The sequence below is a fragment of the Pecten maximus genome, unplaced genomic scaffold (genome assembly GCF_902652985.1).
Source record: "Pecten maximus unplaced genomic scaffold, xPecMax1.1, whole genome shotgun sequence".
Classification (NCBI taxonomy): Eukaryota; Metazoa; Mollusca; class Bivalvia; order Pectinida; family Pectinidae; genus Pecten; species Pecten maximus.
In genome coordinates this window covers 4524-29015 of record NW_022979319.1, presented here as the reverse complement: position 1 = coordinate 29015, position 24492 = coordinate 4524, and the positions used below count along the sequence as shown (strand labels likewise).

Genomic DNA, 24492 nt, shown 5'->3' with positions numbered 1-24492 from the left:
AGACCTGTATACACTGTGTCATGTTATGCTGTATCTGGTATGTAGTAACTGTATACACTGTATGACGTATTGTATCTGGTATGTAGTACCTGTATACAGTGTATGACGTTGTATTGTATCTGGTATGTAGTACCTGTATACCGTGTATGACGTTGTATTGTATCTGGTATGTAGTACCTGTATACACTGTATAATGTTGTATTGTATCTGGTATGTAGTACCTGTATACAGTGTATGACGTTGTATTGTATCTGGTATGTAGTACCTGTATACACTGTATAATGCTGTATTGTATCTGGTATGTAGTACCTGTATACACTGTATGACGTTGTATTGTATCTGGTATGTAGTACCTGTATACAGTGTATGACGTTGTATTGTATCTGGTATGTAGTACCTGTGTACACTGTATGACGTATTGTATCTGGTATGTAGTAGCTGTATACACTGTATGACGTATTGTATCTGGTATGTAGTACCTGTATACAGTGTATGACGTTGTATTGTATCTGGTATGTAGTACCTGTATACACTGTATGACGTATTGTATCTGGTATGTAGTACCTGTATACACTGTATGACGTTGTATTGTATCTGGTATCTGGTACCTGTATACACTGTATGACGTTGTATTGTATCTGGTATGTAGTACCTGTATACATTGTGTCATGTTATGTCGTATCTGGTATGTAGTACCTGTATACAGTGTATGACGTATTGTATCTGGTATGTAGTACCTGTATACAGTGTATGACGTATTGTATCTGGTATGTAGTACCTGTATACAGTATATGACGTATTGTATCTGGTATGTAGTACCTGTATACAGTGTATGACGTTGTATTGTATCTGGTATGTAGTACCTGTATACAGTGTATGACGTATTGTATCTGGTATGTAGTACCTGTATACAGTGTATGACGTTGTATTGTATCTGGTATGTAGTACCTGTATACAGTGTATGACGTTGTATTGTATCTGGTATGTAGTACCTGTATACAGTGTATGACGTATTGTATCTGGTATGTAGTACCTGTATACAGTGTATGGCGTTGTATTGTATATGGTATCAGTTTCAAGTTTTACTCTAACTACCTGTATAAGAGAAACATCACAATGCCGAGGACGGTGACAAAGAGGGCTCCCAACACTCCACCAGCGTCCGCCCCCGTCTTACTGGAGTTATTCTTCCCGTCGCCATTACTATACCGACCTTTACTGGTTCCCGGGACCTACCGTAAAACAAGGTCAGAGTGATATTACTGTGATATAGTGTTAACAGTCAAATACAGATCGGCAATATATGTATTTTATAAAATATGATATATATACTCTTAACATTTGTTATTGGCCAATGCTTGATTAATATAACCAAGTCTTACATATGATAATACAACGTAGGTACAATTACAACAGGATCAACATCTTACCTTTGTCTGACTGAATTCTATCTAGGTACAATTACAAAAGGATCAACATCTTACCTTTGACAGAGTTCTATCCGGGTACAATTACAACAGGATCAACATCTTACCTTTGTCTGGGAGAGTTCTATCCGGGTACATTTACAACAGGATCAACATCTTACCTTTGTCTGACAGAGTTCTATCCGGGTGCATTTACAACTGGATCAACATCTAACCTTTGTCTGACAGAGTTATATCCGGGTACATTTACAACAGGATCAACATCTTACCTTTGTCTGGCAGAGTTCTATCCGGATACAATTACAACAGGATCAACATCTAACCTTTGTCTGACACAGTTATATCCGGATACAATTACAACAGGATCAACATCTTACCTTTGTCTGACAGAGTTCTATCCGGGTACATTCACAACAGGATCAACATCTTACATTTTTCTGACACAGTTCTATCCGGGTACAATTACAACAGGATCAACATCTTACCTTTGTCTGACAGAGTTCTATCCGGGTATAATTAAAACAGGATCAACATCTTACCTTTGACTGACACAGTTATATCCGGGTACAATTACAACAGGATCAACATCTTACCTTTGTCTGACAGAGTTCTATCCGGGTATAATTAAAACAGGATCAACATCTTACCTTTGACTGACACAGTTATATCCGGGTACAATTACAACAGGATCAACATCTTACCTTTGTCTGACAGAGTTCTATCCAAGTATAATTACAACAGGATCAACATCTTACCTTTGTCTGACAGAGTTCTATCCGGGCACGGGAGAGGAGTGAGTTGATCATCGTAGATGTATTGTAGGCGATCTCCATTTCAAACACCATACTACAAATGATCAGAGGACTGTAGATGTGGTAGGTAAAGTGTTCATTGAGTGAGGATATCTTTTCTACATCTGCTCAACAAATACTTGGACCAAAATCAAAACAAACATGTATAAAAACATGATATAAAGTTTCAGATTTGTTTGTTCAAATGATCATTATCGTGCAACATCAATTAGATACGTAAGGAAGTTCTAATATCAGTATGATATGTAAGGGAGTTCTAATACCAGTATGATATGTAAGGGAGTTCTAATATCAGTATGATATATAAGGGAGTTCTAATATCAATATGATATATAAGGGAGTTCTAATATCAGTATGATATGTAAGGGAGTTCTAATATCAGTATGATATATAAGGGAGTTCTAATACCAGTATGATATATAAGGGAGTTCTAATATCAATTAGATATGTAAAGGAGTTCTAATATCAATATGATATATAAGGGAGTTCTAATATCAATATGATATGTAAGGGAGTTCTAATATCAGTATGATATATAAGGGAGTTCTAATATCAATATGATATATAAGGAAGTTCTAATACCAGTATGATATATAAGGAAGTTCTAATAGCAATAAGATATGTAAGGGAGTTCTAATATCAGTATGATATATAAGGGAGTTCTAATATCAATATGATATATAAGGAAGTTCTAATACCAGTATGATATATAAGGAAGTTCTAATATCAATTAGATATATAAGGGAGTTCTAATATCAATTCAATATGTAAGGGAGTTCTAATACCAATATGATATATAAGGGAGTTCTAATATCAATTTGATATGTAAGGGAGTTCTAATATCAATAAGATATGTAAGGGAGTTCTAATATCAATAAGATATGTAAGGGAGTTCTAATATCAATATGATATATAAGGGAGTTCTAATATCAATATGATATGTAAGGGAGTTCTAATATCAATTTGATATGTAAGGGAGTTCTAATATCAATTAGATATATAAGGGAGTTCTAATATCAATAAGATATGTAAGGGAGTTCTAATATCAATATGATATATAAGGGAGTTCTAATATCAATATGATATATAAGGGAGTTCTAATACCAATATAATATATAAGGGAGTTCTAATATCAATATGATATATAAGGAAGTTCTAATATCAATTAGATATATAAGGGAGTTCTAATATCAATTAGATATATAAGGGAGTTCTAATATCAATTAGATATATAAGGGAGTTCTAATACCAACTTACTTTATATACTTTATATATAACACAGAAATGGTACCAAGTACAGAAAAAGACGACTCATGTACTGAATGATAAATACAATGTGTAACGTTAAGGGCCATGATACAGTTGTTAACAACAGAAACACCAAAACCTTCAGGTATGATAAGTTATGACGAGGACAGAGCTAAGAGAGGAAGATATTCTAACGGCATGTAGGTGATCTTAACCGGTATCGGTAAGGTTTGTATCACTTTCTTATACAAAGTTATACATTAACATGATGCCCAGTTATCAAAACACTATGTATACAACATGTACATATATTACTTACACACTGTCGTTAAGTGATAAAAGACGAAGACTGCTTGGGTTGACATTTTGTTCCAGTATCCTTTCTACATTTCTGGCACTCAATCTCATTTTATCAAAACTGGACAGCTGTATCCTTGTCACATTTGTTCCTGTCAAATATATGATACTCTCATATATAATACCCAAACATGATACCGAGATACATACCCAAATATGATACTCTTATTTATTGCATTTTTTTGCCAGTGAGATATAGAATTTATCAAACTAATAAAACTGATATTTTCACTGCAACGATGAGCAGTGAAAATATAAGATATGCATTGAAAATACAAGTTTTTCGTTTTTGACCAATCAGAGCGAACCTTTGTATTCACCTCATTGAAACTTGCCGATTTTCCTAATCGAAGCGAAGATAGATAAATTTTTTTTTAATTTCTGAAATATCCAGACTAGTTTTTTGACAAAATACTCACTTGACGTAAGCTATTCATGTACAGATAACTTCGATAACAGCAGAAAACGCTTAAATATTGCGTTGATCAGTCCTTTCGCCGTCAAGTTGACATGGAGTAACGTCACAAAGAAATGACGTCATTACTGATTCCCGCACTTTTTCACGCTATTAATTTTTCGATGTTTTTAATTTTGTTTTTAAGTTTATAAAATGCAATAACAAGAAAATTGAATGGTTTTCCGTTAAATATGACATATATTTCACTCGTATGACAGAATATTTCGATATTTTTCACTCGTGCTTCGCACTCTTGAAAATATCGATATTCTGTCATACCCGTGAGATATATGCTATATTTAACGGGAAACCATTAAATATCATCTATATATTTCACCGGCAAAAATGCAATAAAAGAAGCAACTCAACTTTTTTTTTGTTTTATACCTTTTACGTTATTAATTAATTGGTATATTGACAATCCATAATTTCCGTCTCATATTAACTATGGTTGTCAAGCACAGCGGGTATTGACACAGATTTAGTATTGATGTGGCCAAATATTCTCTAAGAACTATACGCTTCAGCCATTGGTTGTTAGCTTACCTCGTGGAGAAGTTAAATATGCGCAAATTTCCGTAATATTCAGTTTAGTTTTTGACAAAATACCCAGTTAACATCAGCTTTCTGTGAAGATATCATCGGGTAACAGGAAAAAACGCTAAAATTGCGTTGATCAGGCATTTCAAAATGGCGCCGTCTAGTTGACGTTCCATTGACGTCACTAATATACGGCGTTATAATTATGTTACCAATTCCCGCGCTTATTAATCCGCTGAGCCTTTTTTGACTGCGCCTACGCTAATTTATTCGTATTCCGAGTTTACTAAGCTGAGGAGGGGAGAGTTGTATATATATTTCCATTTGGTGTAACAGTTCAATGCTTAGACATATCCCGAAATATATATCCCCCCCCCCCCCCCCCAAATAAACAATGCCGATATATATCTATCTATAACCACTAAATATTTGTGTTAAAGAAATGGGTCAGGGTTGCTTGTGCATAAATACGGTCTATGCCATTCAGCTGACGGATCATACTTCTCTGACTTAGAGGGACGGATTCGATTCCTGTCGGAGCACCCGGCAGAATTTGCTTTCCCTGTTCTTTCACATACAATGTATGTTACTTCGATATAAATTATATATTTCACGTACCCTTGGGTCTGTACTGTAACATAAACGCACTTCAGTTTGCCAGGGTTATGATGAAAGAAAAAAAACCTTACCATTTATAAGGTTGAAAGCTATCTGACAGAATGCGCTGTTTGGTATGGTGTGCGTTGTAGTGGGCGTGGCTAACGGATCAGCTGTACTGTCTATACCCGATGTGTGTGGTGTACTATGCTGTGACGTAATATGACTACTACTGATGACAGGTTGTGTTGTTGACCTCGATCCTTTTTGTGTTGTTGACAAGACTGGTATTTGTGATGATGACGTGCCGAGTTGATGTGTTGATGACGTCAATCCTTTTGGTGTTGTTGCATTCATAGGCAACTGTGATGTTGGTGACGTCAATCCTTTTGGTGTTGTTACACTCATTGGTCCCTGTGATGATGACGTGTTTAGTTTCTGTGTTGATGACAACGTTGACAGAAGAGTAGTAGGAGTCGATGACGTAATCAAAGCTGTTGTTGCGGAGGTGAGAATATTTGTCCTCACATTTTGAGGCAATGCGAACGTTTCGCAGGTCTTTCCTACAATATCGACACCTATGTATGTGTCTATAATATTATGATGATCAAAACAAAGTGAAAATGGTCATTGCATACAGAACATAACCATTGTATACTGAATACTTAAAGTACAATGGAATACTGATTGTAACTATGGGATACTGATTGTAACTATAGAAAACTGATTGTAACTATGGGATACTGATTGTTACTATGGGATACTGATTGTAACTATGAGATACTGATTGTAACTATGGGATACTGATTGTAACTAGGGGATGATGATTGTAACTATGGGATACTGATTGTAACTATGGAAAACTGATTGTAACTATATATGGTATACCGATTGTAACTATGGGATACTGATTGTAACTATGGGATACTGATTGTAACTATGGGATGATGATTGTAACTATGGGATACTGATTGTAACTATGGAAAACTGATTGTAACTATATATGGTATACCGATTGTAACTATGGGATACTGATTGTAACTATGGTATACCGATTGTAACTATGGGATACTGATTGTTACTATGGGATACTGATTGTAACTATGGGATACTGATTGTAACTATGGGATGATGATTGTAACTATGGGATACTGATTGTAACTATGGAAAACTGATTGTAACTATGGTATACCGATTGTAACTATGGGATACTGATTGTTACTATGGGATACTGATTGTAACTATGGGATACTGATTGTAACTATGGGATACTGATTGTAACCATGGTATGTTAAACGCATGTGGGTTAATGTTGCTTTTACAATTGAACAGAACAAAATCATGATGTTTTTATATCAATTATATTAAATAATAAGTAAATAAATTAAAAAAATAATAATAATAAGTATTGATTTTGGGCAATCGGGTGCTCAATGACGATTTATAGAGCAAGCGTTAATATCACTGGAATACTGAATGTTACAATGGAGTACTGAATGTTATAATAGAATACTGAATGTTACAATGGAATACTGAATGTTATAATGGAGTACTGAATGTTATAGTGGAATACTGAATGTTATAGTGGAATACTGAATGTTATAATGTAATATTGAATGTTATAGTGGAATACTGAATGTTATAGTGGAATACTGAATGTTATAGTGAAATACTGAATGTTGTAATGGAATACTGAATGTTATAGTGGAATACTGAATGTTATAATAGAAAACTGAATGTTACAATGGAATACTGAATGTAATAGTGGAATACTGAATGTTATAATGTAATACTGAATGTTATAGTGGAATACTGAATGTTATAATGGAATACTGAATGTTATAATGTAATACTGAATGTTATAATAGAAAACTGAATGTTACAATGGAATACTGAATGTTACAATGGAATACTGAATGTTATAGTGGAATACAGAATGTTATAATGGAATACTGAATGTAATAGTGGAATACTGAATGTTGTAATGGAAAACTGAATGTTACAATAGAATACTGAATGCTATAATGGAATACCGAATATTACAATGGAAAACTGAATGTTACAATGGAATACTGAATGTTACAATGGAATTCTAAATGTTACAATGGAATACTGAATGTTATAAGGAGTACTGAATGTTATAGTGGAATACTGAATGTTATAGTTGAATACTGAATGTTATAATGGAATACTGAATGTTATAATAGAAAACTGAATGTTACAATGGAATACTGAATGTTATAATAGAAAACTGAATGTTACAATGGAATACTGAATGTTATAGTGGAATACTGAATGTTACAATGGAATACTGAATGTTATAATGGAATACTGAATGTTATAATAGAAAACTGAATGTTACAATGGAATACTGAATGTTATAATGGAGTACTGAATGTTATAGTGGAATACTGAATGTTATAGTTGAATACTGAATGTTACAATGGAATTCTAAATGTTACAATTGAATACTTAATGTTATAGTGGAATACTGAATGTTATAATGGAATACTGAATGTTATAGTGGAATACTGAATGTTATAGTGGAATACTGAATGTTATAATAGAAAACTGAATGTTACAATGGAATACTGAATGTTATAATAGAAAACTGAATGTTACAATGGAATACTGAATGTTATAGTGGAATACTGAATGTTATAATAGAAAACTGAATGTTACAATGGAATACTGAATGTTATAATGGAGTACTGAATGTTATAGTGGAATACTGAATGTTATAGTTGAATACTGAATGTTACAATGGAATTCTAAATGTTACAATTGAATACTGAATGTTATAGTGGAATACTGAATGTTATAATGGAATACTGAATGTTATAATGGAATACTGAATTTTATAGTGGAATACTGAATGTTGTAATGGAATACTGAATGTTATAGTGGAATACTGAATGTTATAGTGGAATACTGAATGTTATAGTGGAATACTGAATGTTATAATGTAATATTGAATGTTTTAGTGGAATACTGAATGTTATAGTGGAATACTGAATGTAATAGTGAAATACTGAATGTTATAGTGGAATACTGAATGTTATAATAGAAAACTGAATGTTACAATGAAATACTGAATGTAATAGTGGAATACTGAATGTTATAATGTAATACTGAATGTTATAGTGGAATACTGAATGTTATAATGGAATACTGAATGTTATAATGTAATACTGAATGTTATAATAGAAAACTGAATATTACAATGGAATACTGAATGTTACAATAGAATACTGAATGTTATAGTGGAATACTGAATGTTATAATGGAATACTGAATGTTATAGTGGAATACTGAATGTTGTAATGGAAAACTGAATGTTACAATAGAATACTGAATGTTATAATGGAATACTGAATATTACAATGGAAAACTGAATGTTACAGTGGAATACTGAATGTTACAATGGAATTCTAAATGTTACAATGGAATACTGAATGTTATAAGGGAGTACTGAATGTTATAGTGGAATACTGAATGTTATAGTTGAATACTGAATGTTATAATGGAATACTGAATGTTATAATAGAAAACTGAATGTTACAATAGAATACTGAATGTTATAATAGAAAACTGAATGTTACAATGGAATACTGAATGTTATAGTGGAATACTGAATGTTACAATGGAATACTGAATGTTATAATGGAATACTGAATGTTATAATAGAAAACTGAATGTTACAATGGAATACTGAATGTTATAATGGAGTACTGAATGTTATAGTGGAATACTGAATGTTATAGTTGAATACTGAATGTTACAATGGAATTCTAAATGTTACAATTGAATACTTAATGTTATAGTGGAATACTGAATGTTATAATGGAATACTGAATGTTATAATGGAATACTGAATTTTATAGTGGAATACTGAATGTTGTAATGGAATACTGTATGTTATAGTGGAATACTGAATGTTATAGTGGAATACTGAATGTTATAATGGAATACTGAATGTTACAATGGAATACTGAATGTTACAATGAATACTGAATGTTACAATGGAATACTGAATGTTACAATGGAATACTGAATGTTATAATGGAATACTGAATGTTATAGTGGAATACTGAATGTTATAGTGGAATACTGAATGTTATAGTGGAATACTGAATGTTATAATGGAATACTGAATGTTATAGTGGAATACTGAATGTTATAGTGGAATACTGAATGTTACAATGGAATTCTAAATGTTATAATAGAATACTGAATGTTACAATGGAATACTGAATATTACAATGTAATACTGAATGTTATAGTGGAATACTGAATGTTATAGTAGAATACTAAATGTTACAATGGAAAACTGAATGTTACAATGGAATACTGAATGTTACAATGGAATACTGAATGTTATAGTGGAATACTGAATATTACAATGGAATACTGAATGTTATAATGGAATACTGAATGTTATAATGGAATACTGAATGTTACAATGGAATACTGAATGTTACAATAGAATACTAAATGTAACAATGGAATACTGAATGTTACAATGGAATACTGAATGTTATAATGGAATACTGAATGTCATAATTGAATACTGAATGTTATAGTGGAATACTGAATGTTATAATAGAAAACTGAATGTTATAATAGAATACTGAATGTTACAATGGAATACTGAATATTAGAATGTAATACTGAATGTTATAGTGGAATACTGAATGTTATAGTGGAATACTGAATGTTATAATGGAATACTGAATGCTACAATTGAATTCTAAATGTTACAGTGTAATACTGAATGTTACAATGGAATACTGAATATTACAATGGAATACTGAATGTTACAATGGAATACTGAATGTTATAATAGAATACTGAATGTTATAATAGAATACTGAATGTTATAGTGGAATACTGAATGTTATAGTGGAATACTGAATGTTATAATGGAATACTGAATGTTATAATGGAATACTGAATGTTGTAATGGAATAGTGAATGTTATAGTGGAATACTGAATGTTACAATGGAATACTGAATGTTATAGTGGAATACTGAATGTTATAATGGAATACTGAATGTTATAATGGAATACTGAATGTTGTAATGGAATACTGAATGTTATAGTGGAATACTGAATGTTACAATGGAATACTGAATGTTATAGTGGAATACTGAATGTTATAATATAATACTGAATGCTACAATGGAATACTGAATGTTGTAATGGAATACTGAATGTTATAGTGGAATACTGAATGTTACAATGGAATACTGAATGTTATAGTGGAATACTGAATGTTATAATGGAATACTGAATGTTGTAATGGAATACTGAATGTTATAATAGAATACTGAATGTTATAAAAGAATACTGAATGTTACAATAGAAAACTGAATGTTACAATGGAATACTGAATGTTACAATAGAATACTGAATGTTACAATGGAATACTGAATGTTACAATAGAATACTGAATGTTATAGTGGAATACTGAATGTTACAATGGAATACTGAATATTATAGTGGAATACTGAATGTTACAATGGAATACTGAATGTTATAGTGGAATACTGAATGTTACAATGGAATACTGAATGTTATAATGGAGTACTGAATGTTACAATTGAATACTGAATGGTGTAATGGAATACTGAATGTTATAATGGAAGACAGAAATTGACCATGGAAGACAGAAATTGACCATGGAAAACAGAAATTGACCATGGAAAACAGAAATTGACAATCGTATAATGAGAAAGAACATGGAACACTAAAACAGATACAAAAGAAAATAGAATGAAACGGCAAAGAATATCTACATTTTAACGAAACCATAATTGTAACTGAAAATCGATGAAAAGATGGTAAAATATAAACAAAAGTATGTAAAGAGATCATTGAACATGGAGACTGTGTGCTGTGGGAAGTAATAGTCTTCTGCTCCATCGACGACACCCGCCATACAATGTAACATTTGTGTAACGCTGATTATAAAATAATGAAAGTGATTTCAAATATATCGGGTAGATGGCTAATGTTAATTATGCAGTGGACGATAGTTCGATAAACTAACCACTGGCTGTTACAAACAAACGATTTTACAATTCTACGTATAGAATAATAATCAATTTGATACTAAATAACTAAAAATATATGTATAGAATAATAATCAATTTGATACCAAATAACTAAAAATTGTTGTATAGAATGATCAATTTGATACTTAATAACTAAAAATATATGCATAGAATAATAATCAGTTTGATACTAAATAACTAAAAATATGTATAGGGTATATGCTGAATACCTTCATTTTATTTCTGTTATCCCTCGGAAACATACCTGTCCACCCTTTTAAACAGGTACATTGGTAGTTGTTGGTCGGCACATCTGTACAGGTAGCACCATTATGACAGGGTTTGGTCGCGCAGGAGTTCTCTGGTGTGTTACACTGGGCCCCAACCCACCCTGTCCGAATTAGAGGAAGCATTCTTAATCTTAATTGGCAGTCATATGAATTGCCATTTTCGTTTAAGAATATTCATTTTACGTTATTTCTTTGTATACATGTCTCTATACATGTATCCACAAGTGACATATACAACCACTGACCTATTAAAGCAATGGGATTAAATTGACACATGGATTTCGTATGTTTTGGCTCCAATCTTGATCAAATGAATGACATTTGATGTAACATTGCCATGGTTACCTGTGTAGTATGACTAAATAAGTCGACATCATTTCACCAAGCTTTAAAAGATAAAATACTATGACAACATATAGCATATACATCCGATATGTCATAAGATGCTAGTTCATCACTTGTAAGCACGCCCCTACAGTTATCGTGACCCTGCCTTACCTGATCTCACGATACGTTCCCTCCCTTCATATCTACACAGAACTATCCTAAACCTGTATGGTCAATACACACACTTAATGCCAAAAATCAGTTCCGTATAAAATACAAGAATTTTTTGATGCTATCAAAATGACCCCTTTGTCGATTCGATTTTAGTATTTTGTGCTATTTCTCCTTCTTCATAAAGATAAACCTAATACTATGTGATACCTGATAGGTAAGATTCTGGTCCATACCAGATAAACAATTGTTATACCTTGTCTGATCCATACAAGGTAAACGCTTGTAATACCCCGTACGTATGTTTCTGATCCATACAGGATAAACGTTTGTAATGCCTAGTAAATACGTTTCTGATCCATACAAGATAAACGTTTGTAATGCCTAGTAAATACGTTTCTGATCCATACAAGATAAATTTAAATTTTGTGTTAATTTAAGTTTATACAAGCACATGTCCTCTACAATCTTGAGTTTCTTTAACTCCAAATCTAACGTCAGATTATTATATATTGTAAGGTCCTACGGGACTTATAATGTTTTCTTGGAAGGGAATTTTCATGTTAATGTTACAAATGTACAACTTCATATATCTATGTAAATAGGTTTTATATATAATAAGCCGGAGAGTTAACCTTCGGTAACGTTTGTTCAGCAGTAATTAGATGATGTCATTATGCATGAATATTAAGTATGTTGTTGGTAATCACGTGACTATAGTGACCAATGGTCAAGAGTTTAGGTGACGCTAATTTCAGTCTTTGTCTAGCAGTTGAGGAGGCTGGTGGAATTACGTTCATGTTTCTTTTGACGACTGTGTTTTACACGATTAACATTACTTCCAGTGTTTACTACACAGACTACTTGTTTATACAGACAATTTAGAATCACTACGTATCTTCACGATGATCTGCTATCCTGCAAGATAGTTTTGCGAACTTTTAAACTTTCAAGAACAGCTATTTCGGACCGTTCGTAGGGGCTTACGTAGTCTTCCCCGTCATTTCGTTGTGAGTGGATCAATAATTTGATAATCTTCATAGCATATTGGAAGAACTTTCACATGTTTGGACTATTTTTCGGTTAAATATAACAATTTGGGACACAGTTAAACACAGACCGAAGTCAGCAGCCGTAGCAGCGACATGGGACCCAAACAAAGGGGAACCAGAATATCTACTCGTGCTGTGCCTTACGATCTCGATCTCCCGGAAAATTGGACCAACAAGAAACTACGCGAAGAACTAGTTAAGCTTGGTGTGACAGTCAATAGTGCCATGAACAAATCACAACTGATCACAATGTTCAAAGAAGCAAGTTTTAATTCTCGCGGGAATGAGTCTACCGAAGGAAATCAGTCATCCGTAACGGACAGTGACCCTGGGCGGATGTGGAACTCTTCAAACAATAACATCAGAAATAGTCAACAAGATGGCGTCCTGTCAGCCATTTCACAGTTGTCGGACACTTTGACCGCACGTTTGACAGATTCCCTGTCTTCAATGAGATCAGACATTAATCTAATCCAGCAGAGAATTAACACTATGGAGAGATCGCATTCGTCAGCGGCGGCGGCAGCAGGTAGTTTTCAACAAGTAGCCCGAGACGCGGCCCCAAGTTTGGGGGTAAACTTCAACATGTCGGCACAGAGTGGATCGCAGGAAACAAGTAATCATGGCAGCAACGACACAGATGCTACCGGCAGATATACTCTACAGACAGCCATAACAGCACACGCCTCAGGTTTGTCAGTTTCCGATAATAATCCGATTCGTACCACTGATGTCATGCCTAGTTCCGGGAATTATGTCAGAACCCAATTTGGTTACGCAGCAGAATCCCTTCCTTTCGTGGAAATTATTTCCCCAGCTTTAAGGAAAAGTATTGTTGAAGGGAAAGACGTCAATCTTGCAGCTTTGTTGATCCCGTATTATACTGGCCACAATGTTCAGGGAAGCAATGACAACAAACCAGACCCTAGGTTAAATAGATCTCTAAACTTGGGGGAATTTATTCAGGCATTTGGTATTTATAAACATATTATGTGTCAGACATTCCCTCGCAGACGAGATGAGCTTGACCTCTATGAACGAGATATTATAGACATGGCGTCCAGATACGGGGGATCAGGTTTTTATGAATACCACAAACAATTTAGTGCCAAAGCTGCCGCGCATCTGATCTACCAAAATGTGAGAGTGGATTGGTCCATCAGAAACAATGCTCTTTACTGCAACATTTTTGCAAATCTCAAGCCTGTGAATTGCAGCCTATGTAACAGCACCAGCCACAAAACAGGTTTCTGTCCAAAAGCCAATTCCTCAAATGCAAACCCACAATCGGGTCAGAAAACAGATCGACAGGGGAGAATCAAGAAGTTCTACCAGGGCAAAGAAATTTGCAACAATTATAACGAGAGAGGATGCTTTGGAGTTCAATGTAAAAATATTCATGTTTGTTTGGCGTGCCAGAAGGAACACCCAAGGACAATGTGTACAGCGAATACCCAACAACAGGCAAAAAACGACAGTGCCCCCCGACAACAGCACAAGAGAGGGAATCAATAGGGGGGCATCTGGCAGTGTCTACTCCGATAAATGTGGATAGACTTGAGATAGAACTTACCAACTACCCAGACCGGGATTTTGTGCATAACCTTTTGACCGGTTTACGTCAAGGTTTTATACAGGTATTTCGGCGCTTCCAATAAATTCCATCGAGTGCAAGAACTTGCTTTCAGCGAGAACGCAACCTGAAGTTGTTACAGAATTAGTGTCTGCCGAAGTGAACAAAGGTTCTTTAGCTGGACCTTTTCAAGATATACCATTCAAGTCTTACAGGATCAACCCAATTGGTGTAGCAGTAGGAAAATATTCAAAGAAGAAAAGACTAATTGTAGATCTATCCGCACCCCATGATGATATTGACAATCCAAGTTTAAACGAACTTATCAGTAAAGAAGACTACTCTCTTCAGTATGTTACTATAGATCATGCCATACGTATTATTAAAACTTTGGGTGCAAGTAGCTGGCTGTGTAAGACTGACATTTCAGATGCATTTAAACTGATACCCATTCATCCTTCTCTTTGGCCATTTCACGGGATTAAATGGAACGGCAGTTACTATTTCTACACCAAATTAGTCTTTGGTAGCCGTTCAAGTCCCAAAATTTTTGATCAGCTCTCTATAGCAGTGTGTTGGATTGCTCAATACCGTTTTCACATTTCCAATGTGCTACATTTACTTGACGATTTTCTTACTATTGACGCGCCAAGCTATCCAGCTCAACTAACTATGGATAGACTGCTACATGTGTTCACAATTCTTGGAATACCAATCGCTAAGCACAAAACAGAGGGACCTACCACCTCGTTAGAATATCTGGGAATCGTGCTGGATTCAAAACTAATGCAAGCTCGTCTTCCAGATGCGAAAGTGAGACGTATATGTGAATTTTTAGCCGATTTTAAACATAAAACGACGTGCACCAAACGAGAACTACTTAGTTTATTGGGACATCTTAACTTTGCGAGTCGTGTTGTTCCACACGGTCGCTCATTCGTGTCTTATCTAATAAGCTTGTCTACTAAAGTTCGTGAACTGCATCATCATGTGAAGCTGACGAGAGAATGTAGATATGACATGGACATGTGGCACATTTTTGTAGAACGTTGGAATGGGGTGTCGTTTTTCCTCCATGATAATGTTACATTGGCAGCAGATATGCATCTATATACAGATGCCAAAGACAAAGCCTTTGGGGGTATATATGGGAACAAGTGGTTCCAAGACAAATTTCCAAATGACTTGACTAAGGAAGGTGATACAATTTCCATGGCTCTCTTAGAATTATACCCCATCGTTATGGCATGTGTACTGTGGGGACGAGAGTGGTCAAGGCGTCGAATACTATTTCATTGTGATAACATGTCGACAGTGGAAATTATCAATCGTGGTAGATCAAAAGTTAACATTATCATGAAGCTCATGAGGAAATTAACATTGTATTCTGCATTGTTCAACTTCACTGTACATGCAGAGCATATACCAGGGAAATGTAACTCTATAGCAGATGCATTGTCTCGTTTTCAGATGGAGAAGTTCCGTGGCCTAGCCCCAGGGGCAGATACTCAACCGACACCATGCTTGGATCCTTCCAGCCTGATGACCCTATGACAGTAGAAGTAAATCGTTTGTGGGAACTTTCGGTCAGCCCTCAAACAGCACAAACTTACATGGTAGCTATTCAGCACCTGTTGCGTTTCGCTGCATTATGGGGTATTCTTTTTGTGGGACAACTTCCGCAGTTGTCCGAGGACACTCTCATATACTTTGTGTCTTATTGTCATCATAAACTAGGATTACGGTTTAATACAATCAAACTCTACCTAGCAGGAATTCGTTTCCATTACCTGAAGGCTGGTTTAACCAACCCCTTCCTCAATTCAGAAAGACTGAACTGTATCTTGCGTGGAATTAGGAAAAGTCAAGGATCATTATCTACACAAAAGAGATTTCCCATCAAATTTGATATTTTGAAACGCATGTGTCATTTATTAAGAACTGGTGTTTTTTCACCTTGTGTTGATCTGATGTTGATGTGTGCATGTACTATGGCATTTTTCGGTTTTCTTAGATGTGGTGAATTCACAGTCAGATCCCAAATGCTTGTGCAGGACATAATATGTTTGAAAGACATTAGAGTGTCGAATGATCTTTTATCGTATTGTATTTTGTTAAAATGTTCCAAAACGGATCCCTTTAGACTGGGTGTTAAAATACCTATTTTTAGACATCATGTGTCTTCTTTATGTCCAGTTACCACTATGATCGAATTCATAGAATTAAGGAAAAGACAAGGGGCTACGAATGAAACTCCTTTATTTGTGGTTAATGATTCAGTTTTAACACGGAATCAATTTATTGCATATGTCAGACACTTGTTATCAATTTTAGGAATCGATGGTTCAAAATATTGTGGCCATTCTTTTCGAATAGGGGCTGCTACCACAGCGGCAGCGGCTGGGGTACAAGACCACCTAATACAAACTTTAGGTAGGTGGTCATCTAACTGTTATATGCGTTACATTAGAACTTCCTCAGAGGTGATTAAAACAGCACAAAATAAGATGTGCACACACTGATGTATCTTACCTACACAATTTTATCCTTCTTGGGGGCTCTCTTGAAACTAAGTTCATCTATTTCAATCGATTTGGCCTTATAATTCAATATATTTGAATTTTACCCCCAATTCGGATTTATATGCAAACATGTACAACCCTGCACCTATGGGGATTTCCCAGGGGCTGCGGTTATCACTATGGATTGGAAATTACCAAGTTAATTCCAAATTTACCTTAAGGAATAATCCTACAGAGTAGCCCCTAAGAATGCCAAAAAATTATAATGTGTTGATACATGAAAGTAGAGCTTTTCAATAAATGTAACTTTTAGAGCTAATGTGACTTGTGTTATTGTATAAAATTTAAATTTTGTGTTAATTTAAGTTTATACAAGCACATGTCCTCTACAATCTTGAGTTTCTTTAACTCCAAATCTAACGTCAGATTATTATATATTGTAAGGTCCTACGGGACTTATAATGTTTTCTTGGAAGGGAATTTTCATGTTAATGTTACAAATGTACAACTTCATATATCTATGTAAATAGGTTTTATATATAATAAGCCGGAGAGTTAACCTTCGGTAACGTTTGTTCAGCAGTAATTAGATGATGTCATTATGCATGAATATTAAGTATGTTGTTGGTAATCACGTGACTATAGTGACCAATGGTCAAGAGTTTAGGTGACGCTAATTTCAGTCTTTGTCTAGCAGTTGAGGAGGCTGGTGGAATTACGTTCATGTTTCTTTTGACGACCCGCCCTCCCGCCCCTATCTGTCGCCAGTGTATATATTTACCAAGTGTTAGTTGTGTTATACATTTATATGACATAAATTCCCTGCATGTCCCTGGGACTCAACCATCGATGTGCTGAGTGCCCCAGGCCACACGTTTGCCATTTTATTAACGTAATTGGGCTTACACATCTGACCTGCGGGGTGCTCCACAGGTTTTTAGTACTAGTACCATCCTGCATGTTGTGGGCTCCGCCCATCTAACCTGCTGGGTTCCCCACAGGTTTTCCTCCATATTTACCTTAAGTTTGGCCTCGCCCATCTGAAATGCTAGCTATATGTAGCTATAGGGTCTCCACTGGTTTTAGTGCCATCCCGCATGTCCTGGGCTCCGCCCATCTAACCTGCTGGGTTCCCCACAGGTTTGCCATTATTTTTTAGTTTATGATTTGCCAATTTGACATGATTGGTGCACCACAGGTTAGTGCCATCCTGCATGTCGTGGGCTCCGCCCATCTAACCTGCTGGGTTCCCCACAGGCTTTCATCCATATTTACCTTAAATTTGGGCTTTGCCCATCTGACATGTTAGGGTCTCCACTGGGTCTATTATTATCCTGCATGTCCTAGACTTGGCCAATTTAACCTGCTGGGTTTTTTCCTGATTGTTACTTTAATCTTGGGGATCAGCCTTCTGACCAGCGGGGCTCTCTCAGGGGTCTCCACATCTGACCTACTGGGTTCCCTGGCCTACAGGTTGTCTATGGGCTCCGCTCACTTTATCCAATAAGTTTCCCACAGTATTTGTCGGGTGTGATTTTAATGGTTGTTTAGAATCGAAATGTAAATCAATCCGGCTAAGGTGAATAAATAGTCTTGTGTTTATATAGTAAGTTTATTGATTGTGTACAAATGAAAGATTGTAGTGGCAACTCCATTATTATATATTATTTACATTGAATGTCTGTTTCTCGATCAAGATATTGGTAACAACTATATCGTGTACATGAATAGTTAGTGCTGTTAGCTCAATTTATGTCTAACCAAAAAAATTTGGACTACTCTGTAGGTTATCCCTAATTAATTATTGATTCGGGGCCTTATAATTCAATATATTTGAATTTTACCCCCAATTCGGATTTATATGCAAACATGTACAACCCTGCACCTATGGGGATTTCCCAGGGGCTGCGGTTATCACTATGGATTGGAAATTACCAAGTTAATTCCAAATTTACCTTAAGGAATAATCCTACAGAGTAGCCCCTAAGAATGCCAAAAAATTATAATGTGTTGATACATGAAAGTAGAGCTTTTCAATAAATGTAACTTTTAGAGCTAATGTGACTTGTGTTATTGTATAAAACGTTTGTAATGCCTAGTAAATACGTTACTGATCCATACAAGATAAACGTTTGTAATGCCTAGTAAATACGTTTCTGATCCATACAAGATAAACGTTTGTAATACCAGGTAAATACGTTTCTGATCCATACAAGATAAACGTTTGTAATGCCTACTAAATACGTTTCTGATCCATACAAGATAAACGTTTGTAATACCTGGTAAACATATCTTCTGTCCTGTGCTGCTACAGTTGTAATTTGGTAGTAGTGGTCTACAGGATATTGAACAGTCGCCATAGTAATTCTCATCACAAACAACGCTGTACTGTATCGCCATTCTAAAATACCAACAGTTATTCCTATAAATTTCTTATTAATGACACAATTCAGTAGCTATTTCCCTAAGACATCAACTTTACTAATATCTTTGTCATCAATTTGATCATTTGTGTCCCAAAATCAATGACAATCATGTCTGTCCAATTTCAACCTAAAAATCGAGAGAAACTTCTACTCCTACAATTGATAGTTTTCCTCAATACAAATTTTACAATAACAGGTATCGTCAAACCTTGTCACGGTGAAGACCTATTCCGCCACACATCACAAAGTACTCACTCTGCTGCCCCTCCCCGTATGGTTGTGGCCGTGTAGTGTGGCACTCCACCATTTTGGACTACCGGCCCTGTGATCTGGTAATCAATGGTCCCGATCACGTCATCGCTCCCGAAAACATTGGTGGAATCTTTGTCAACTACATCTACCTTGACATTGATCCCAGTCTGTTAACATATACAAAACAATCGTGGATGAATAGGAATGAATGCGCACCACATGGTATTAGATTGGTTTAAACACGGGAAACCCCAAGACAGCATGTAAATACGAGGGAAGAAAACAGGTAAATACGAGGGAATGGAACAGGTAAATATGAGGGAATGGAACAGACAAATACGAGGGAATGGAACAGGTAAATACGAGGGAATGGAACAGACAAATACGAGGGAATGGAGCAGGTAAATATGAGGGAATGGACGAGGGAATGAGGGAAATATACCACAATGTAAGAAGTCATTATGGAGATATTTGACATAGCGGACCCTATCAGATGTATCAATATTCATTCAATACAAAGTACATACCCCCCAGTTACTGAATGTCTTTACGATGGGATTCGGCATGCTTCTGATTTGGTTTCCGAACCGGACGGTGTCCGTATTTTCACTCACTTCTGTCTTCACCTTGCCGAAATCACACCTAAACAATGCAGTCGATACTTTACAAATGTTTGTATGTTAAACAGGTACTAGGTGTGTTAAACGTACACTATAACAGGTAGTAAGTGTGTTAAACGTACACTAAAACAGGTACTAGGTGTTAAACGTACACTATAACAGGTACTAGGTGTTAAACGTACACTATAACAGGTACTAGGTGTTAAACGTACACTATAACGGGTACTAGGTGTGTTAAACGTACACTATAACAGGTACTAGGTGTTAAACGTACACTATAACAGGTACTAGGTGTGTTAAACGTACACTATAACAGGTAATAGGTGTATTAAACGTACACTATAACAGGTACTAGGTGTGTTAAACGTACACTATAACAGGTACTAGGTGTGTTAAACGTACACTATTACAGGTACTAGGTGTTAAACGTACACTATAACAGGTAGTATGTGTGTTAAACGTACACTATAACAGGTAGTATGTGTGTTAAACGTACACTATAACAGGTACTAGGTGTTAAACGTACACTATAACAGGTACTAGGTGTGTTAAACGTACACTATAACAGGTACTAGGTGTTAAACGTACACTATAACAGGTACTAGGTGTGTTAAACGTACACTATAACAGGTACTAGGTGTGTTAAACGTACACTATAACAGGTACTAGGTGTGTTAAACGTACACTATAACAGGTACTAGGTGTTAAACGTACACTATAACAGGTACTAGGTGTGTTAAACGTACACTATAACAGGTACTAGGTGTGTTAAACGTACACTATAACAGGTACTAGGTGTGTTAAACGTACACTATAACAGGTACTAGGTGTGTTAAACGTACACTATAACAGGTACTAGGTGTGTTAAACGTACACTATAACAGGTACTAGGTGTGTTAAACGTACACTATAACAGGTAGTAGGTGTGTTAAACGTACACTATAACAGGTACTGGGTGTGTTAAACGTTCACTATAACAGGTACTAGGTGTGTTAAACGTACATTATAACAGGTACTGGGTGTGTTAAACGTACACTATAACAGGTACTAGGTGTTAAACGTATACTATAACAGGTACTAAGTGTGTTAAACGTTCACTATAACAGGTAGTAGGTGTTTAACGTACACTATAACAGGTACTAGGTGTTTAACGTACACTATAACAGGTACTAGGTGTGTTAAACGTACATTATAACAGGTAGTAGGTGTGTTAAACGTACACTATAACACTTTGCTGTAACAGCATGTTGTATGTTAAAGACATGTCGGATATTTTTGCAACTGTTGTTAAGGACCTGTCGGGTGTTGTTGTAACTGTTGTTAAAGACATGTCGGATATTGTTGTGTCTATTGATAAAGACATGTCGGGTATTGTTGTGTCTATTGATAAAGACATGTCACATGTTGGTGTGACTGCTGTTAAAAGTAAGGGTTAGGATGTACCAAACTGTAGTCCAATGAGTATATGTATATCGACTCACCCCGAGCTTCCCGGCATTCCCACACAAATTTTGAAGAATGGATCACACTCGTTGGCGCCACATCCTGTTGTACTAAGACTTTCACAACACTGGCCACTTTCATCTTTGTGTGTAGGATTGGAGTAGGAAATAAACCGTATAGTCGCCGTACCTCCAGCCAGTGCCTGTCAGCAAAAACAATTATTTAAACAAATGTAATAGAAATATATACAAAAAAGAATTACTTACATTATGTCGTTCATTTTCCTAAATACACATTATGTTGGCTACACTTCAATAGTTTTTCATATCTTTGAATAACGAAATGTTGTGGAAAGAAAAAAGTAGGATATACCAAATACATGTACCTCTTTTATCTCGCTAAAGACAAGAAAACAATGTAATACGTAACAATATTACCTCCATTATCACGTACAGGAGGGACAGGAAAACAATGTAATATGTAACAATATTACCTCCATTATCACGTACAGGAGAGACAGGAAAACAATGTAATACGTAACAATATAACATCCATTATCTCGTACAGGAAAGACAGGAAAACAATGTAATACGTAACAATATAACATCCATTATCCCGTACAGAAGGGACAGGAAAACAATGTAATACGTAACAATATTACCTCCATTATCACGTACAGGAGAGACAGGAAAACAGTGTAATACGTAACAACATTACTTCCATTATCACGTACTGGAGGGACAAGAAAACAATGTAATACGTAACAATATTACTTCCATTATCACGTACAGGAGGGACAGGAAAAGAATGTAATACGTAACAATATAACATCCATTATCACGTACAGGAGGGACAGGAAAACAATGTAATACGTAACAATATTACCTCCATTATCACGTACAGGAAAGACAGGAAAACAATGTAATACGTAACAATATTACCTCCATTATCCCGTACAGGAGAGACAGGAAAACAATGTAATACGTAACAATATTACCTCCATTATCCCGTACAGGAGAGACAGGAAAACAATGTAATACGTAACAATATTACCTCCATTATCCCGTACAGGAGAGACAGGAGACAATGTAATATGTAACAATATTACATCCATTATCCCGTACAGGAGGGACAGGAAAACAATGTAATACGTAACAATATTACCTCCATTATCCTGTACAGGAGGGACAGGAAAACAATGTAATACGTAACAATATTACCTCCATTATCACGTACAGGAGAGACAGGAAAACAATGTAATACGTAACAATATTACATCCATTATCCCGTGCAGGAGGGACAGGAAAACAATGTAATATGTAACAATATTACATCCATTATCGCGTACAGGAGAGACAGGAAAACAATGTAATACGTAACAATATAACATCCATTATCCCGTACAGGAGGGACAGGAAAACAATGTAATACGTAACAATATTACCTCCATTATCCTGTACAGGAGGGACAGGAAAACAATGTAATACGTAACAATATTACCTCCATTATCACGTACAGGAGGGACAGGAAAACAATGTAATACGTAACAATATTACCTCCATTATCCTGTACAGGAGGGACAGGAAAACCAATGTAATACGTAACAATATAACCTCCATTATCACGTACAGGAGGGACAGGAAAACAATGTAATACGTAACAATATAACCTCCATTATCACGTACAGGAGAGACAGGAAACAACGTAATATGTAACAATATTACCTCCATTATCACGTACAGGAGAGACAGGAAAACAATGTAATATGTAACAATATTACCTCCATTATCACGTACAGGAGGGACAGGAAAACAATGTAATACGTAACAATATAACATCCATTATCACGTACAGGAGGGACAGGAAAACAATGTAATACGTAACAATATAACCTCCATTATCACGTACAGGAGAGACAGGAAACAATGTAATACGTAACAATATTACCTCCATTATCCCGTACAGGAGAGAGATGGTAACACAATAGCTAATTGACGACGTCATCATGCTGGACTTCTGACACCAAGTACGTGTCCGGGGTACACCGCTACCCTGACTTTATCACGTGTTTCTTACTGATATTGTGAAGTACTTACATTACTTATTACTTTATATTTCATGGCGGAAGACAGGTTTATCTCGTTATTAAGAGAGATCAAACCAATATGGTCACCACCCCTTAGAGACATTGTGTTCGCCATATGTCAGGGTCATCAATCAAATGGAGTTCACACCAGGCTAACAATCAATAGACTTATACTGACGTTTATATATACGCTATTGTTCAGTTTCTAAAATATATGATTTCAGTAAGAGTTATA

The 24492-nt window shown here is 35.4% G+C and overlaps 2 protein-coding genes across 2 annotated transcripts; both read right to left on the bottom strand.

Moving 5' to 3' along the window:
* Positions 1 to 804: 804 nt before the first annotated feature.
* LOC117318481 lies at positions 805 to 3931 on the bottom strand. The gene is made up of 3 exons (XM_033873460.1): positions 3807 to 3931; positions 2183 to 2273; positions 805 to 1232 (listed from the first exon to the last, which is right to left on the bottom strand). The coding sequence occupies exons 1-3, from the start codon at positions 3893 to 3895 to the stop codon at positions 1092 to 1094; spliced, it is 321 nt and encodes a 106-aa protein (XP_033729351.1). The 5' UTR covers positions 3896 to 3931; the 3' UTR covers positions 805 to 1091.
* Positions 3932 to 5667: 1736 nt separating this feature from the next.
* On the bottom strand, positions 5668 to 22385 carry LOC117318479 (delta-like protein D). Its single transcript, XM_033873459.1, has 6 exons — positions 22210 to 22385; positions 20636 to 20750; positions 20112 to 20275; positions 19710 to 19831; positions 11769 to 11886; positions 5668 to 6001 (listed from the first exon to the last, which is right to left on the bottom strand). The coding sequence occupies exons 1-6, from the start codon at positions 22224 to 22226 to the stop codon at positions 5668 to 5670; spliced, it is 870 nt and encodes a 289-aa protein (XP_033729350.1). The 5' UTR covers positions 22227 to 22385.
* Positions 22386 to 24492: the final 2107 nt, after the last annotated feature.

Excerpts from the sequence above, each read along its gene's own strand:
- LOC117318481 (XM_033873460.1), bottom strand. The coding sequence starts at position 3,895 with ATGAGATTGAGTGCCAGAAATGTAGAAAGGATACTGGAACAAAATGTC. Across the intron at positions 2,274-3,806 it reads TTATCACTTAACGACAGTGT|TATGGTGTTTGAAATGGAGA; the intron begins GTAAGTAATATA and ends GATCATTTGTAG. Across the intron at positions 1,233-2,182 it reads TAGAACTCTGTCAGACAAAG|GTCCCGGGAACCAGTAAAGG; the intron begins GTAAGATGTTGA and ends GTTTTACGGTAG.
- LOC117318479 (XM_033873459.1), bottom strand. Across the intron at positions 20,276-20,635 it reads AGACATTCAGTAACTGGGGG|ACTGGGATCAATGTCAAGGT; the intron begins GTATGTACTTTG and ends ATATGTTAACAG. Across the intron at positions 11,887-19,709 it reads ACAGAAGATATGTTTACCAG|GGTGGGTTGGGGCCCAGTGT; the intron begins GTATTACAAACG and ends TAATTCGGACAG.